Source organism: Lepisosteus platostomus, chromosome 21 (assembly GCF_059453375.1).
Source record: "Lepisosteus platostomus isolate fLepPlt1 chromosome 21, fLepPlt1.hap1, whole genome shotgun sequence".
Lineage (NCBI taxonomy): Eukaryota > Metazoa > Chordata > Actinopteri > Semionotiformes > Lepisosteidae > Lepisosteus > Lepisosteus platostomus.
The window spans coordinates 9214975-9235443 of NC_142631.1; the positions used below are offsets into that span (position 1 = coordinate 9214975).

At 35.0% G+C, this 20469-nt stretch overlaps 1 protein-coding gene across 3 annotated transcripts in view; it reads left to right on the forward strand.

The window, feature by feature from the left end:
- Positions 1-20469, forward strand: part of LOC148643982 (retinoic acid receptor RXR-alpha-A) — a 134792-nt gene that overhangs the window by 32633 nt on the left and 81690 nt on the right. For all 3 annotated transcript variants that reach the window (XM_088615495.1, XM_088615496.1, XM_088615497.1), the window contains exon 2: positions 7596-7727. In XM_088615495.1, coding sequence (XP_088471621.1) covers positions 7596-7727 — 132 coding nt within the window. The remainder of the gene's footprint in view (positions 1-7595; positions 7728-20469) is intronic.

Sequence of the window (20469 nt, forward strand, 5' to 3'; positions counted from 1 at the left end):
GAAACAGTCCAGAAAAGAACAATGAGATACATTCCTGGGCGTAAAGAAATGTTTTACACCTACAGGATAAAAGAACTGAACCTTTTTAGACCTGAACAGAATATGTGGAGACCTGACTCGAGTATTCAACATTTTCAACACTATAGACATAAACAGTGAAATATGAACCAGAAGACATAAGTGCATAAGTGGAAAGTACAGAAATGGTATTTAAGACTGAGAGTAGGAGGAATGTTATACACAAAGAGTTGTGGGGTTCTTAAACGAGCTGTTGAAGTTGGCTTCTTCAGGATGAACTTCATGAACTCAATAAACTGGCGTTGAGTTGATAGTGGGATTAATACTGGAGTAAAAATGGAGTAGATAGTGGGAATGGCCTTTTTTCATTTGTAACCATGTTGTATGTTCTTATGTAATACCCTTTGAATGCTGGCAGATGTAATACAAAAAAGGTCTGTTATATAAAAAAAAAATATTTCACATACAAAAAACAGTAGCATTAAGCACAGATTGCAATGGATTTTTTTATCTGCCATGTCTAATAGAATTATTAAAAATCTTAGTTCTGTGCTGTGCCTCTGGCATATTTTAATGGCTCAGTTCCTGTTAGTATAAGCAACATGAGTGTACCATGTTTTCTTCTTTTTTTTCTTTGGGGGTCTTACTTTTAGTGAAAGGCTGACAGACAGTGACATTCTGGTACCTGGTAAAGCCTTGAAAATCTACAGTGCAACATAGATTTCTGAAGTCCTTTGAATGAACAACTTGTCAAGGTACAATTCCTATAGAAACCATATGGTTCAAATCTAAGCTAAGGCAAAGCAATAATTTATTTTGGGGAAAAAAACCTACTTAGCATGCTCATGCTTATTCTTTACCATTCTCTTCATAACTTACATTTTATTCTCTAACTGGAAAATGGCAAGTGTCAGTACTATAGCCCATTATTGCAGGTAATAATAATGTTTTATTTCCTTCCATTATTATTTGTTTGTGAGGAAGATCCCAGCTTAAAAGACTTTTATTATTGAAGTGATGTATGGAACACAACTTTTGATCTTTGATCTCATCACCAAGGAAACAAGCTACAAGGTCGAAAGTAGGACACAGTAGAGGCAAGAAAGATTCAACTAGTAAGTTATCGATCTCATCGAGTCAGGATTTCAAATAAGTGGGTATTTAAAGAGCCAGTAAAATGAAATCAGCATAGTGGAGAGACTTTGAACTTACCTTTAGAGGGCATTTCCTAATTGTAAGGAAATAATTGTTTTTGTCGATCAGTTTCTTAAAAGCATAAAATGCAACTATTTTGAGATTTATGGTTCAATTAATCTACAGTTAAACTTTTTTGTTGCCTGGAGCCTGAATATGAAATCTACATAATTTACATTGCAAAATGTGGTCAGATATTATAGAACTTGCTTCTTATGTATTAGTAAGTTGAGTATTTACTGTGTGTTTAGATATTTTCTTTGGTAAACTTTGTTAATTGATTATTAATAGCATTGAGCATTTATTTAGCCACAAAACATTTACTTCCATCAAAAGAGGTCTATACGCCTGGTTGAGACAAGCAGAAAAAATGCATATTTTATTCCGGCATTAAATCTTGTATTCTCTACTATCCTATATATAATGTGTGCATTTTTCAGATTTTAAATGCGTACATGTAAAGAAAAGGAATTTGAATTTAAATGTGCTTCTATGTTTATTTTGTGATGTTTAATGTTCCTACTTTGGTGTCTTCTTGACAAACTTGACAAATATGCTAACTATACCAGAATCTAGATCATTAATATAATCTAGAAAGAGCAAACATTAGAATAATTTTAATATTGCGATAATCACATCAACGAGCAGCTCCTTAGGCTATGATGTAATCTACTGTTGGTTACATGGTGATGCTGGAATTGACATTGATCTCCGTTAGCCACTTAAAATTAAGTTTTAAATTCTCAGTGTTTGTAGATGGTCAAATAGCTTTTTTTAAGCCTAGCGTATCCAGTTCCTTCACTATTGTTTAACTTTGCAATCATTCAACATAACAGATGAGATTAAGACCTCAGTGCATGGCTGTTTGATGTGTTGGAGTTTCTTCATTCTACTGATAACATGAGAAGAAAAATGTGCAGTATTTAATCAAATAAAGCAGTCTGGCCCATATATGATGTCTTTTTCTTCATTTTATAAGTCAGTTTTATAAGTTCTTAGTTTTACAGTGATTTGCCAGTGATATAGTTATGGCACAGTTGGCCCATTGCTTTTATTTGATGACAAACACAAGAAAGCAAAGCGCAGTGTAGTTACTCTGTGCCAAGACACCTCAGTGCCCGAGCCAAGAGCCTGTTGTAAAACAGACCATTCTGCAGACACTCTACCCAGGAAAGTATTGGCAGCAAAACTGCTCTCTGCCTTAATGCCACACTTTCCACGTCTTTCATTATCAATCTTCCTCTCTGCCAAAAGCAGAGTATTTTATTATTTGATTAATAAGGGAACTGATAAAAGTTATGTGCCTATACTGTATTATTAGATTTCTGTGGAAGAAGGTGAATGAAATTTAGTTCAGCTATCTTGTGAAAGGAAAGAACTTAATGTTTATGTTGAATAATGCTCTTTAAAGAAAGTCAGGAGTCTAACAGAATTTAAATTAATGTAAGCATACTTTATCCAAGTCACATTATTCTATTTTGAGTTTTAAAAATAAAAAAATAAAAAATATTTACAGTTCTTTTATATAGTTTTATATAGTTGTAGATATCTATTATTGCAGTTATATTTGATAGTTATTTGCAAATAAAACATTTAACATAATAACACTAACAATAAAATAAAACACTCAAATACTTTATACTCATTCTAAGATTTCCGTACACTCTGAAATGCTATAAAGAGAGAATGTCTTAATATATGTTACCTAAATGTAAATGAATCCTTTACTATTTCCGAGTAAAAACTATTCAAATATATGTGAAATAATGTTGTTTTTTGTTGTCTGAGCTGTGCTTGCAATGTAAATTTTATAAATTATCCTCCTGTATTGTTATGTAAAATGTAACTTCTATGAAAGAATGATGACACCCTGTGCTGCCTAGTTGTTTTAATTTTGATTTTGAAAAAGCTGAGTGGTACTCTGTGATTCAACTCTTTCATTCACATTATGATTTTTAGTGACATTGTTCTGAGCATTCTCGGTAGTGTCATTGTGCGTCCAGACATTTTATAGAATCTTCAGTTTGCTTCCAGATAGGGGTACCAGTTCCTCCAGGATCTGGACAGTGGAGAAAAAATGCTTCATTGAGTAAGTGGCAAAGATCCAGGCCTTGTTGTGCAAATATGGGGCTCATTCCTTGTTCTCTGGTTGTGCTATTGTAGTCAGATTGTATGAAAGGACTACCTTTCAATCATTGTTCGCCCATTTCCAGTTTCTGAATTGCTGTTTGATTTTTTTGCATAGGATTTGTATCAAAGGAAAAACAAATATATGTATTTTTGGACTTGTAATTGTTGCCATCCTTCAAAAAGTATGCAGTTCCTGCACAATTGAAATAAATCACAGGCTTAAGAAGTAAGAGTGTGTGTAAAGACCTGCATTCACTTTGTACTGTACAGTGAATTCTATTATTACGGATGTATTGAGGAATTTAGTTTTCACATTATGCTTCTATGATGTTCTCTATCTTGCATAATGTAATTTGTATGTGTATATAAGTGGCATGCATTTTGTATCTGTTAAAAAGGTAACAACGCTTAGATGTTTTAAGAAATAGACTTGCTCCTATTCCTGCTAAGAATGTTTTGGCTTTTCATTGCCAACAAACATCATTGGATATAAACCTTCTAACCTAATTGTTTCCAGCATTTAGACCTATTTACTTCTGCAGTTTTCTGTTCACCCACTGCAAGTAAAATAATATTAATATTGTATCTCCTACAGTGGCCTCTTAGTAGCATCTTTTGGTATGGCTCTTAATATTGCTTTCACCACAACTAACAGAGTAGCATTCAATTACATACTGTACAAGCAAACATACCCCCGAGAAATGAAGTCTCGAGAAATTAGCTCTGTGAAAGCAGAGGTAGTGAGGCTTTTAAACTAAGTGGATCTAATATGCTCTCATTTATCAGAAGCATTAGTTCCCCACAAATGGTTGTCTCACTTAATTTGTCTCTAATGAAGAGTTTTTTCACTTTAATTAGCATTTTGTATATGTTCCATTGAGGTCTAATTGGCATAATTACAATATCAAATTCCATTACCGGCAAACCCACCCCCTCACCCTTTTCTCCTGTCCTCAAATTTGAAAATCTCCAGTTTGAAACTTACTGGTTTTATACACTGTGGCAAAGAAGAGATATAATTTAAAATGTCAGTTTCAGAGCCATTTGAGCCACATTCAATTTGAGCTTTAATTTGTAAACATACATATTTTATTTTTTTCAGTAATTTACAGTAAATTGGAGTAGAAAGGCTTAAAAAAACTTTTTAGGTTGTAGCAGAACTGTAATGAATGCATTAAGTTGTTTTAATTGGGGATAGGGACTTGCATAGATTAGCATTATTGAAAAGTATTTTTTACATTAATATTAAAAGGGCTACATGGTGATGAGATGGTTAGGACTGCTGCCTTGGTTCTTTGATTCTGGTTTGAATTCCTGATGGGCTCCTTCTGTGAGCAGTCTGCATGTTCTTTGCCTTTATAAAAATAAAACAAGACATTTATGATTTTCAATAAGATCTTTTAACATCTTAACAGTATAATTCATTTTGTAACACACATTGCAAATATGTACTTTAAAAATATGCTCACTTCAAGTGAAGTTTTTCCCCCATTGGCATTGACACAGCCTTGATAACATTTTTACCCTATCTTGTAAATTGATTGCAAGATTTTCTTAGCACCCTGAAAACAGTTCGTGTTCACCATTTCATCCTTTTTATATGACACTTTGGAAAGGCCCCAATTTCTACGTGCTGATGCTCTTAATCCTTTTATCTCAAGTGAAGAGTCTTTAAAGATCATGGTATTTGTTTTTTTTATTTTAATCAAAAAGATTGACTAATTTTCCCTGATAGCCAGCCCTCACCGGACTGTATATCTAGCATCTCAGTTGGCTTATCATGGGGAAATAATTCAATATAGCTGGGACATTTTTAAATGTCATTTCCTGAACTCATATGGAGTGACATGCTTTCGACAGTGGAAATAATGGTGCTTTATTGAACAGGGTATGTCAGTGCCCTTATGTTTGATATTGGCTTGAAAACTAAAGGTCTTCATGAAGAAGAAAAAATCTAGTAAACCCTTTGCATGCAGTCAATATGTGGATACTCTCAACGTCTAGCACACAAATGGATGAGTTTAAATACACGGTCCTGAGTTAGCCTTATCTGGCCAAAGAGTTGCACTTCATGAAAATGTAAAATATTTCAGTGTTTTCTTAAATACAGAACAAACTTAACATTAGCTCCATAACGATGCATCTGCTCTGCATTAAGTTTTGATATTATACATTTTCAGTTGTTTATTATTGAATTAATTATTTTATGAGCAGTTGGATTTCTTGGCTGAAAATGAAGTCATCTCAAAGCTGCTATGCCAGTTGTTGGGAACGGTGATTTTCTGCCAAAAAGAATATATAGAGAGAGAGTTTTCATGTCTGTGTTTTGTACAGTTCTTCCTCCCGAGACTCGAGTGGTATTTCTGTCTTTATTTTGTATTCGTCAACTAGGCTTGTGATAATTCATACTGTATCCCTGGGAGTTAAGTAGAGTTTATTCTCTTTGGGAAAATGCTGCAAGTTCAATTTTTATTAGTGTGTGTGTGAAGCCAGGTATTTTTATAAAACAGACAAATTGATTTTCTTAATAATGTACACTTGTGCTTCTCCTATAAAACACAACTGTCTAGTAAAAAAGTTTTTTTTACCAGGGTTAGTTGTACCTTTAAATTTGATAAACATTTTAAACCATCAGTTGATTTTCCTTTGTTAATGTATCTTTATCCTCCAGAATTAAAAGTCTTTAAAAGCAATTTAAACAGTCATGTACATGTCAAGTAATTGGGAAAAGAAAAGTTGATGATGGAAAGTGACTACAAGATTGTTTTATGCTAGTATCCTGTGGGAATGTCTTTAGAGTGCAGCTTCAGTTGTTCATGAATATGTTCTCAAGGAGAAGTGCTGTGGTTTTCCTTTGCATTTAATGACAACTTAAATTCTGAAAAATCAAGAAAAGCCAAGCTGTTGTTTCTTTGAAAAGGCCACAAATGAGAAGAATCCTTCTGACCTATAATTTTCTTCATGTTCAATTTCTGTATAGTTCCCTGGCCAGTACTGGTTCCATTGAAAGCATCCCCCCCAGTTAATTGTGAACCCATGCAAATATATAAACAACATGCAAACTCTACACAAACAAGCAACCAGAGCAGAAACAAACCTAGGACCCATGAGCTGTGTGGCAGTGGTGCTAAACACCATGCCACAAGGCCTTTGTTAATGAAAATGTTGTGATGGTGTTACATTCCTATTGTGATACTGGTTTGTATAGACCTAAATACAGCATACAGTACATTTTCTTTTGTATAGCTATTTTAGAACCATTAATTGAATCTGAAATTATTTTTACCAGAACAGTTTTTTAAGTTAAAGTAAGTGCATATGATGACTAGTTTACACTAGCCTGTAGTTAAAAGGGATAAGGTACAGTAAGTAATGACGATACATAATAATGTCATTGTTTAACGCAATTTATTTTTTCCTCTGGTTGTGCACATTTTCAATTAATATATTGTGCTGATGTAGAATAAACACCATCTTCAAGATGTAGAGGGTGTGTGGCTTGGTGAGGCAGAGTGGCACACACATGCAACAGTCAGTTGACCCTTTATGTCCGATTACAGCCACCCTGTTGTCTTTGACCTCTCTTCCCCTCTGAATAGACATCAGGAAGGGCTTAGCTGCCCTCCAGGTCCGCAGGCTTAATTTGGCATTTAGCCTGTTCAGAGTAGAGTCCCCTTCTCTTCTCAACCTCCACGCCCTGCCCCAGGAAGATGCCTTCGTTTGCCTGTGTTGGGTAGTGTAGCAGATCTGATGTGGTGCATTGAGCTAATTTGTCTGAAAGGGGAGGTCGGACGCTTTCTGTGAGATGGTTTAGTAAATGTGAAAGGTTAGCTGGGAGTCTCTGCAGAGGGCTAGGTGGTTGAATCATGTAGCTGTGCTCATGCTGCCTGGACAGGAGTTCGAAAGAGAGTGGATAAAAAAAAAATGGCAGGGAAGACAGAAGGAGGTGTTTAAACAGATCTTGAGTACTGAAGATAAGTGGCAGTTTCCAGGCTGGGTTTCATTTTTAATGGCAGATTTATCAAGATGTACTGTACATCTGACAAAGCTCTATTATCATGTTTGCAGTACAACTACTTTATAATTTACTGTAAATTTATGATCCCTAGAAGCTCTAAGGCTAATTCTATTCAATTTTACTTAACCCTTTTTTGCTTATGATATTTGATAGTACCATTTTTCAGTTTTAATTGTGTCCCAACTCCAATGATTGCAACTAATTTTCCCTCTTTTGCTCCCATTTCCTTTTGTAGGATTCCTCAAACCCCCATGCTCACTAGCACCACCTGTTGAGAGGGGAAGACAAGGAGATGCAATCAGTTCCCCAACAGCTTGCTCCTGTTTCAGTGGCATGTGCCCTCTCCACCAGCGCAGGATATCTACAGGTACTATTGCAAGCCCTCCTGCAAATGAGCCATTCACTCTTGCCCTAACCCCTAACACAGCATGATCGTAAAACAATCATGTCAACAGCCCGATAACACATTAGTGCCTGGGACTGTTTATTTTAAACACAGCAATTCTTACTGGGTAAAGGCCTTTTTTTTTTGTTTGTTTTTTTTGTTGTAAGATCTTATCTTTTACTTAAGTATTAATTATTATAGGAAGATGGAAAAACAGTTTTATTCTCAGTATTTCCAGCACTTACTTGTTTTAAATGTCTTTTCTTAACAGCATTTTTGTGCTTGATAAGTGGCTGTTTGTACTGTGCCAAAAACCCACAGATACTTGTGATTTAGGCCCTAGAAACTGACTATGAATTACACTAGCTGGGGGAGATAGTTCAAAACCAGTTGTTTTGCATTATTATACACAAGCAGGTGAGCTTGTTTTTGTATAAAAAACAAAGAAAAAGCAATACAAGCAGAAGTGCCTATTTATAGAGTACAAACTGAGATCAAACATTACCAGTTCGAGTCTGGTCTTAGCAGCTCGCCAGCTGTGACTGGGATTTCCCCAGTTGCCGAGTGCCTCTAGTTCAAGTTGGGCTTATGAAGACTGGGTTATTCTCCACCCCTTGACTTTCTAGGTACCCGTCAGCCTGCAGTGTTGTCAATTCCAAACAGTGCTGTGATTTACATGGGACTAGTAGAAGTTGGTTGCAGAAGTGTTTTTTATGCACAATCTTTATCTCTCTTGTGGCAGAATAGATTACCAATTGGGAGGAAGAAAGGGTTATACTGTAAAAAAAGAAAAAGAATCAACAAAATTTAAAAGGATTAAAAATAAGTAATGCAAAACAAATAGATAAATAGCATAGTTCACAATCTGTATTCTCATAGCCTAATTATAGATTTTTTGCTTCTAATTTTTCCTGGAATGTTTTAATACGAAATTGGGATTGCCTCTTAAATTTGATACTCAATCAAATTTGTGTCACCATCTTTTTTTTTAACATACCATCTGGTGTATATCTTTAAATAGAATCATAAAAAATCAGCCTTTTATAATAGATGGTACAACCTTTGTGCAGGTATAACAATAACCCGTTCCAACCACAAAGAATATTTTCCATTTGCCTACATGTTGGAACACAGAAATGCAAACACCATACAATCACCTAAATGTCTTCCTTGTAAAATCTAAAAGCTAGACGAAGATTTCTGTCTCATTACTTATTTTATATATTTAAGCAGCTAATAAAAAATATTTTATTAGACAACATAAAGGTTTTTAATACATCTCAATGGAAATTTATTTTGATACAATTCTGCTTATTGATGTGGATGTGTTGGTTGGTTGTTAAATTTATTAAAAATACCTTATTCAAGTGTACCATGACAAAAAACCTTCTCCCTAATAAACATGCATATTTATGGTCATTCAAGAAGAGTGTGAATCGAAATCAAATAGCTGTGATAATGTTTTAATTAAAAGGTTTTATTTTTCAAGGTTGAAATTTAGAGAGGAACAGATCTTAAAAATTGTACACCCTGAAATTAGCTGGTTTGCAAAGATATTTTCATTATTTATCAGTAGATTAGAAAAAATGAATAAGTATATAAAATAAATACAGCCCTAAACAAAAGAGAAAAAGAGATAAAAATACAACCCTACATAAAAGAGAAACCCACTCTTCTGATAGCTTAAAGTGAAATTTCTAGTATCTTAATATCAAGAATACAAATTAAATGATTCACCAAACAATTGGGCAATTTAACTTAGTTTAGAATGGTTCGATTAGTATTGTAATATTTTAAGTTACTTAACTGATATTTGAAATATTATGTAAAGAAAAATAATTAAATTACATTTTTATTTTTTCTATTATAAATTTTATCTTGCATAATAAACAGGGAAAACATCCAGAAAAAGCTAGTTGTGAAATAAACAAGACTTATTTCAGTCTCGGTTCAGTGAAGATTTTTACCTATTGCGCTTGACTCTCTTTTTTAAGCAATGGATACTTCAAATATTGGAATTGTGGAGAAGCCAGTTGAACTTTTTTTTTTTATCCTGTGCATTATTTTTACTAACAGGTATTGTTTTAAATTATTATTGCTGATATGCAGAACTTTATGTGTCCCGGGTGGGATGCGAGTCTGTTGATGTTGTCAAGTCACTTAGGCATACGATATTCACTGAGTCAGCTATGATCTCCAGTCTGAAATGTGAGTCCCGAGACAGACTGGCCATCTGTCTGGAGAATACGTAAATGCAGTGAGGTTTACAGATTTGCCTTGAGGACCTGGCATTGATATATCAACCCCATGCTTAGGTTGCCTATCAGATTCAGCTTCTGTTCAAATAAATGCATAAGGCTATGCTTACAATACAATATTTCTGATTTACAGTGTGACATAGAGGCAGAATGGTATAGAGGCCTGCTTCTGGACTTGATAAGTCAATGAAAAGGAACATAATTCAGTTGTTCTCCAACAGCATCTTCAGTAGACAGGTGCCATAGAAAGTAATATGAGGGAAAAGAAAGAAGTCAAAACAAACTTCAAAGAAGTTTAAATTAAGCTGTTCTCACATACTGAGTTTTCTGTTTGTCTATCAATACTTTCACATCTTTTATTTTAGAATGTACAGTTAGCATGGGACTTAAGGAATTAAGGAGGAAAGACATTAAGCTAATAAAATAAAAGTCTAGAAATAGTATTGATTTGGTTACTTTCAGGTGAAGCTTAGTTTGTTTTTCAGACTTTGTGAAAATAGGTTCTATGAGTAGCCTATAATTGTAATATTATAATAGTACATTGTACTATTTTAATTTTGTGAAAGAATTTATTAAGTATTGAAACTGTTTGTCAGATGGAATCATTGTGTACTACATTTAAAATAATCAGAAACACTTTCTGTGCAGTTCAATTGCCAAGTTGCACTGCAGTTTGAACACCTACGCAGCTGAAATGTTAATTTTAATGTCTTATCAGATACTCACATATAGACAATAAGCTGTCATAGTTCAGGCAGGAGGTGACCGTGCTTGCTAGCTTTCACTTACAATGATAAAATGAATTGTTCTCCATAATTTATAAAGCTAAATTAAGTAGAACAATTTGTTTTGTTATTAAAGGTTAATAAAGAACTGATTTGCTTATATTAGCAAGCAGATAAATATCACATTTTCGAACATTACAACAATATTATTAAAACAGCAAGTGCATTGTACTTGCATTAATCACATGCTCAAGGTATTAAGAATGTACACCTGCACACACTCCTCCAAACTAAATATAAAGCAAGGCTTACTTATTCTTGCTTACTGTGTTAGTGTTATCTGTACCTCAAGCAGTATTTACAGGTGATGCCGATCACTAATCTAGAAACCTGTGTACCTGGCATTTCACTCCTGCATTTTATCAATTGATACACATTTATACCTCTCTCTTAGTATACAAAGGTATTTCATTCTTCAACAACTCTTTATACTGTGAAAATTCTCATAAGGAAAATTAACTTCCCATTATTAAGCATGTAAAAACCTACAAATAATTACTGAAAACTAGAAAATAGCCCAGAATTACTCATTGTTAAATTAGAAGTACTGAATTGGCAAAATAAGAACACTGTTGCATAGTTAATTAGCACGTTTAGCTTAGCAAGATCACAAGGGGCTGCCTTCATTGCAGTAAAAATGACTTTGTATAGCAAAAAAATTGTATTACAGCAAAAGTGTAAAATTGAGTGTTTCTATAGCTAGGGGTATGTATGGTTTTGTATTTCCTTTGCCTCGTTTGGGACAAGATGTCCTGACCATATTTTTTTAACAGAACAGACATTTACATAGTGTACAATAATTACTATTTTAAATAATTATGGTTGATAATGTTAAAAAAAAAGTTCAATACTGAGAGGGTAATCAATCAAAATAGGTTTGACTGAATTGGCATTTAATTAAGATGCAATGACTGCTAATTGCATTTTAATAGAAGGAATTTTGTTGTAAAATAAACACCAAAAACACAGACCAAAACAAACAATACGACATAATGGCTGTGCCTATTATTACAATACTTTATGGTACAGTATCTATGGTCTGCTTGGTGTACTTTTAAATTAAAACTGGTCCAACACAGTAAATCACTTTGTAATCAGTTGTTTAGCACACTTGAATCCAATTTATATTGAATATCAGGAATACAGATTTTTCTCCCAAAAATAAACAACTTGACCATAATATCTAACTGGATGCTTCATGTAACATTTAAAATAGTGTGACAAAGCAATTTAGGAACACAAATCCAGAGGTGGGATTCAAGGAAAAAATATGTTTCGTTCAAACACACCTTTGGTCCAGCTCCTTTGATTGTTTGTGGCTACCACACAGATCTGGTAAAAGAATGGTTTTGTGGTTTTAAATTATTTGCTTTTTAAAAAAAAGAAACTGGGGATTTCACTGCTGTAAGAAACACAGATCATAGCCTTGGATAAAAAAAAATAAGTACATACCGAGGAACATATATGTTCAATAATAATTTTCTTTAATTTAAAAATAACAAACTTATACAATGATACAGTAAGAGGGAATGAAGTAAGGTCTCTAATACATGTACAATACAAGCCTTGTACTATGATTTCATTTCTTCAAGTGGAGGAATGGAAAAGATTATGAGATGGAATGTCTGGGGTGCCCTCAAACAGAGCAGTCTCAGCAAGTCAGCCAATAACAGAGGCTGAGAGAACGGCTGGCTAATTTTTTCCTGATGATTACAGCCGCCTTCTCCATAATTGAGTCTGATTTTAAAGCACAGAATTCACATATGGTCTGTATTTTTAAAATTAAAGTGACAGATGCTCCTTTAAAGAAATGTTTCTGTATAGAATGGAAAAATAATAGTTTTTTTATTTTTTAAGCAGGGTCATGTGTGAGTGATGGGTGTCGGGGGGAGGAGTTGGTGTATTCAGGCATTGGTGTAATTTTACATGTCATGTCTGGTCTTGGACAGGGTGCTGCACCAGTAGTATTTGGGGATTTTGCATCTGCTTTTAATCAAAGACATTCAAGATTCTTTCCAGGTGCAAGCTTTTTTTTTTGCATTATTTTCATGGTTTTCATTTAGTTATTTCTTATTAGAGATTACAGATCATGCCAAAAACTATATCCATTATTCACAATCTCTAACAGGTTTAATTGCCTTGCTACTTACCACTTCCACCCAGCAAACAGATTACTAGTCTAGAATTGGCACTATTATTCTGTCCTTGATAGAAATTGGGGTAGAGTAAGAGAACAGCTAGCGAAACTAGCTTAATGAATCACAGAGGACCAATCTATAAAAATTTGAATAAGGTTCAATAAAAAAATCCAACATTTACTTTGATTTTGAATAGTGGACATTTAGGGAAATACAGTGAAAGCTGGCCATCTGTTTGTTTTGTAAGCTGTTTAGTAACAAATCATGCAGTGTGGTTCTTTTACTCTCCTTTAAAATAACAAAGAAGGTGTGAACATAGTCAAATAAAAAGCTTGTTAATGAAGCTTTCTGTCCTTGATAGCCATCTTATTAAGTATAAATACAACCTCCCAGTATGCTTTTCAGCGGGAAAACATATTCATTTTTTACAATCCAGTCTTCAGCAGTGTCAAATTTAGATTGTACTTTCTGGGAGAAATGGGAGATCTTCTGGGGAAAACTAAGGTTGCTGTTGAAAGATGTGATAGTGGGGCCAGCAGGGGGCACTGTCCCAGTGACGGGGACACTATACTGTAAAAAGGCGCCGTCCTTCAGATGAGACGTAAATCCGAGGTCCTGACTCTCTGTGGTCTTTAAAAATCCCAGGGCATTTCTTGAAAAGAGCAGGAGTGTTACCCCGGCATCCTAGCCAAATTTCCCATTGGTCCTTACCAATCATGGCCTCCTAATAATGCCCATCTATGAATTGGCTTCATTACTCTGTTCTCCTCCCCACTGATAGCTGATGTGTGGTGAGCGTTCTTGCGCACTATGCCTGTCGTTGCATCATCCAGATGGGGCTGCACATTGGTGGTGATGGAGGGGAGTCCCCATTACCTGTAAAGCGCAATTATTATTATTTTGAACTCCTTGCATTTCACACTTGACTAAAAAACTGCCCTAAATTTCAACATATTTGTTGTTTTGGGAAATAAATGAAAACATGAAAATATTCAATTGTAATAACATGATGGGAAGTAGTGACAATACCTGTGCAATTAATAAATTACATGATGTTGCATATATTATTATATTACTACTTAAAATAAGTCTGGATTTTATTTACTTTCATTGCCAGGTTAATTGGGATTTACTCACCAATTCCCCGCGAAACCCCTCTCCAAACCCTGGCACTATAGTTCTCAAGAGTAAAACAGGGGTATACACACAGATCTTTTGTTTTTCCTACTGTTCAGTAATATATTGGCACTGCGCCTTATAAAAAGTTATCGTTGAAAAAAGCAACCATTTTCAGCAATGATTAACAAATTCCATACTTCTGAAGTATTATTAATGTAGGGGGAAGGGGTTGCAAAGAGCTGTTGAATTGATCCAGAAATGTGATGATCTCACAGAGGGATTTTTTAGAACAAAGAAACAGATTTAAGTTCTTTCTCAACTGCATCAAAAACACTTCTAAGCTCTTGTGTATCTCAGACTCCATGGTGATAGATGTAACCATTTTGTTTTTATTTTTGTTGCTGAAAAAAAATGTAAATCAAAACCATTATGACAGTGCTTCATTATCCATAATTTATAGATTTGGGATACTCTATGGGATAAATGCATAAACATCATTGCCACAATGTGCAGTTTGCATACTTTTTTGTGAAAGCAGCTGTTCATGTTATACAACTAAACATTAGCATGCATGTGAGCCTCTAAATTAACCTCATGAGATGTCTGCAGGATAAAAGTATTATATGCCTTTGATTCCTTTGAATCATAAGACAATAGATAAATGTTTTGTAGAATTTATGCTATTCTCTTTTTTAGATATACCACTTTTTGTGGTGTTTTTTTTATTGTAGATCTTACTGTAGATGTTATTTAGGTAATAACGTAAGAAGCAGAATGTTTAAATATATGCTGGCTGTGTTAAAATGCCAGTGTTCATTCATAATAAACTCATCTTCCTAAGTTAAAGGCATGAAACGTTGTACTTTTTACTCAAGTTGGATTTTAATATTCCTCTGTCTGCAGATCTTACTTTAATCCCTTCTTGGATGGCAATCCTACTGTTTTAAAGATAACAGAACCTTGCTGACTTAATCAATCTGCCTTTTCTTTGAAGATTTGTTGTATGTGTGTGTGTGTTTTGTATTTCTTTGTGTGCATGTAAGTATAAATGCATGGATGATAATGTGAATGGGACACAGAGCAGCTCCAGTTTTTGGTTAACAGCTTTGCCTTTGGAAGTCTTCTTCACAAAGTTAAACCCTGATACATAGCCCATACAGCTACCCTAGTGAAGGAATGGAGAAAAAAGTAAAAAAGTACATAATTTACCTGCCAACCACAGCAATGTCATGTTAATGCAACTTAATTAATTGCGTTTCTTGCAGCAGTGAAAACGCTTCCGGGATCTTATATGGATCTTATTTCCTGGCTGGCAAGCTTTCTGTACAATAATCAACACTCTCCTGTCTAATGAGCCGGGATTCAGGCAATGGCTGGTCTGAAAACCTTACGGCAGTTCTCTTAGCTGCTTGTTTTGGACATATGAGCTATGGCTCAAGTCCCTGTGCATTGTCTGCAGAGGAAAGAACAGATTTGACAAAACGAAATATGTCTAATGCAAAATGTTTGTCAGGGCATTTGTCAAATGTAAAAAGGGCATTTTGAAATAAAATGGTTCTGAAATGATATATATTTTATTACTTATTAATAATTTATGAGATATATGTCTCCTAATCCATAAAGGGAATATATCTACCTTGTTTATTTCTAGGTCCGATATACACTGTAATCTTGTTTGTGTAGTTTTAATGATAGATTAATCCTAAAATGCATTCTCTAGGCCATTACATTAGCTAATCACAAAATGATACTGAAATAAAGCATACTTATAGATATAGAAAGGATAAAATTTTGTCAACAAAGACAGTTGTACCTGTAACCTAGTTTTCAGTCCCCAATCTGTCTAAAGTGTCAGTCAGAAAAAAACTCATCTGTTCCATACAGTATAACAAATTTACCATGTCCACTGTCTCAGATATCTAAATTGCTAAACAGCACTGGCTGTAGTTCACACTGAGATCGATGTGGACACCACTGACAGGAAAGAGAAAGAAAGCAGAGCACAACAATTTATGTTCATGAAGTTTAATTAGGAACCAGAAGCTTTCTACAGTGCCAGGTGGAGATGAATAATCTTTACAGCACTACTGGCAGCTGTTATACATTCTGGGTAAATAAACATGACCCTTCTATTTTATATTCTTATTCTTTTGCAAAGATCTCTTAAGGTTTTCCTTCAGCACTAGTTTTTGTGTTTTAAAATAATTTATTTTATACTTGTAACATTTGGATTTCAGTGTATTTTGCACTTAATGAAAAATCTTGTAAGGGTGCAATATTTATATAAGCATTTTACATTTTTACCATGAGGAGAATATGCGATATTATCAGATTTTTTAAGCAAAGTATTGAATTACATGGCAATTACATTTGAAAATGTAATCATTTTCCTTTTCTATTAGTACTTTTGCACCCTGCAGAATCTTATGAAGGAGCAGGTGCTTAGAAAAGGATAAATTAGCAGGAGATTTTGTAGATGTTAAGGACCCAAAACAGAACCTGGGCTTTCAAGACTCCAAGTGAAGCAGTAAGGAGCTACATGGCATTTCTGTCTTCAGGGATTGCATACTGCCAGGGGGATGTCTGACAGCAGCCTGCAAGTGCAGTTGAGGACGGAGTGTCTAAAGATTTGTTGGCACAGCTCTAATGCGCCCATCAATCTCTAGTCTTTATCAGGGAGAAATCAGGGTGACTAAGCCTTTGATAGGTCCCTGAGCTGATAATCCTTCAAACAGCACAATCATAATGAAATGTTATCTCATTGCTAAGGCTCAGACATTGCAAGTTGACAATACCACTAACCTATTTCATATCAAAATGCAGTGCTGTTTAAATGATTTTTGAACACATTCATATCCCAGTGTAAGCCACTTCCTGTTTTGGCCTGCACACAGAGCAGAGCATTGCAGCAACAGTACTCAGTGTGTAAATAGTAGGTATTGAGTGTATCTAGTAATGTAATATAGTGTAAGTAGTAGTTTTTCTATTGAAAACAAATTTGGTTTATTCATTATATAAATTATTTCTTGGAATAAAGGGTTAAGTAATTCTGTAGATTGAAAGGGTATCAAAGGAGTCTTTATATAATTATTATTATTGTGGTGGTTGTTGTTGTTTTTAATGGATTTTTCTGTTGTCCCTGTTTTGCAGTTGTATTTTGGCTCAAGGTTCAGAAACACAAATAAACTGCAAGATGTCTTTGTGTACAACACACAGTAGCTGCGGTAGGACTTGTTTACAGCTGAGTTCCAGGATGTAATTAATCAAGCTAGGCTATTAAGGAAGAAGGAATGGGCTGATGAGCTGTGATGAACCAGTGCCCTTAAATAAAGTTGCAGAGAGTCACAAGCTGACAGGACTACAGTGGATGAAGCAAACAGCCCAGGCTGCTTTTGATCGTAAAATAAATTCATGCTTTAGGTTGGTATTATTGGGGTTAAAGAAGAAGAAAGATCAAATTATACAGTATGTCCTTTTTGTTTGTTAGGAATTCACTGAATCATTCAATATAACTTTTCTGTCTGCCCTGGCACACCTCTTCATCCCTAGCTGCGCTATAAGCATGCAAGACTTGCAATGTAACTATATGAGGTTGCTTTTACTTGGCACTCTGCCAGTCCATGCTACTGACTGTGCAACGTCTGTGCACAATCTAAACTGGGGCACCGCAATTCAAGGTCCACTGTTCTTACCCCAGGGGTCAGCTGTTTTCAGGAGATCTAGAAAAAAAGGCGCAGAGAACCCCTGTCTACTCTTATGAAAACTAAATTACATAACTGCACTCACTGACAGGGTGCATAATTTATGTTGTTCACTCTGAAGTTCTGTAATCTGTAATTTTAATACTTCATTAATGTGGTCACATTTTAATTGTAATGGAGTACTAACTTGCCTTCTAGCCAATAACCTAAGATAGTATCTCATACACTGAACCAGTACCAAATAATGTAATGCTGTCATCTTCTGGGTTTACTTCAAGTATGGTATCAGAAGCCTGTCAACCCATTTTTTCACACTTTTCTATAATGAAGCTGTATTATCTGTTTATTTTCTGTCTATGTGCACTTGTGACACAGTGAAATGATCACGGTAGAGAATTCCAAGTCTCTCTTAATTCAGAAGACCTCAGATTACAAAGAAACTACAAGACAATGAACATGGTGCACTAGCTTAATACACTAGAGAAATAATTTGGGACTTAGATTGTAAGGACCATGGGGCAGATAGCTGTGTACAAGGAAGTGCAGCTAGGAAGCACATAATTGATTTCTAAAACCACCTCCCTGATAATTTGTCATTTTAGGAAAACTGATTACTCCTATTCAATTCAGAGGGATTAAGTTAAAAGTAAAGGGCATTTAATAATTAAAAGGCATTAAATTAGCTTCAGTGCAGAAAAGCAACAGTTCTTTGATTAAATGTATTTACACATTTGTACTTTTAATGGACAGAATATTTGAAATATTTGTGGATATAAATTACAAAATGTAACTACTGTATATATTTTTTATTTTTCTGTTGCACATTGATTGAATTCATCTTCAAGATCTTGAATAAGATATTGGAATAATATAATTAAGCATTATTTAGAATCCTTTATTTTTCCTGCTGATCACTCTTTTTTGCTGCTTTGTCTTTATTCACTTGGTAATGGAATGATAGAATTACCTGATTAAGAAGTGTCGTTGAGGATGAAAAGGGGGGAATTTAAATCTTAAATGTGAAAAACACCATAGGTATTACTTCATCTGTTTGTAATCAGCACTCTGTTAAGTATTATTTCAGGATTCCTTTAGAAGCTACTCAATTATATTAAATAAAAAAAATGCTGGTGCTTAGAATAAACTGGAAGAAGGTGCTTTTTGTCTGTTTCACTCAGACAAATATGAATTGCTTTAACAGATAAAACAAAATGGCCACCAATACACAAGTAATTCATTCAGCAAAGGAAAAGATTAAATCTTCCACTACTTTGAAGGATGAGGCCAGTTTTGTTTAATTTATTGATTTATTTTTCCATCTGAATGCAAGCTTTTTTTGCAAGCCTAGATTATAGTGCTTGAGAAATGAAGCAATGAGCAATTTAACCAATCTCTGACCGCATTACTTTTGCTCCTGTTTTTTGTAATGTGGGTGCCCACTTACTTTGTGATTTGGACAGGCCAGTAATGCAGAAGCTATAGAGCCAGTCATTGGCTAGGAATTACACTGGGACAATGGAATGTTCTGGGTTAGAATGCTTCCCTTTTTCTTTTAATGCCAGGCTCTCTATTCCCTTGGTGATTTTCAAGTCTTTCAGTTTTCTGTAAGCCATTAATTTATGTCCAAACATGCAATATTGTTTAGTTTCTCTATTTGCTACTCCCTAGCCCCTTGGTTGTTTTTGATGAGACGTATTCACAAAAAATGCCTGAAGACATTAAACAATACTGCTGAAAAGCTTCCTAGAACATCAATACAATTATGAGAGATTCTCTGGGGTGAAAAGGCAGAAGCATTAGCTGCTTGAATCTGATTAAGGAGGAAGCTGTGAAGCTTTCTATTCATAAGAGTTTTTTTATTGATCATCTTTTGCCCCACATTTTGTTAATATAAGTTATTTTTTTAGCTTTCAGCAGTACAATTTTGGGGCTTTACCAAAAACAAATACAGAGTGTCATGTGCGTGATACCATTGTTAAACCATTAATATCAAAAACAAATATCCTACATATGGATGAAGGACAAGAGTGAGCACGAACAAAGCATGTGCCTCCTTTATCTGTTGCATCTAAATAGTAATTTATGTAAAAGACTGTCTGAAACAGTCCCAGTCCTCAAAGCTAACAGTGTTTTTAATTTTGTTGATTTTTTTTTGCAACAAGTGACAGTGAAAAAAAATCAGAACACCTGCCCCACTGCTCCTGCAGGCTGAATAGCAGTGGAGCTGAGTTGAGTAAAGGATTTCTTCAGCTACTTTGCAAGGTGTCAGCCTGTGACTGAATAGGTGATCAATGAGCAAGACAAATGCAGGAATGTCAATCTGTTGTTAGCAAGTGACAAACCTGAATATTGAGCTTCATACTTTTCTTGCTCCATTGGTCTGGGAGATATGGGCAAGACACGACGAGATCAGGTGTTCTTTAGAAAGCCTTGGAAAACCAAAGCTGGCATGGACTTCCGTGCCACAGCTGTGCCCTTTGCCCTCGCATGAGGAGGGGGCACTACATGAAGTGATCAGCCTGCTTCACTTCAGACCCCTAAGGGGCATGTTGGTGGCATGGTGGGAAGGAAGCACTGTGTGTGTGGCGGGGGTGGGGTGTGTTGTTATTTTGATGGTGAAGTGATCAGACATGCTTGGCATTATACCCAGGGAAGGTGGGGGTGGGGCAGCTGGATGCTTTCCATGCTGTGCTTTTGATCCGAATGCCGCTAAAGCTGATCTG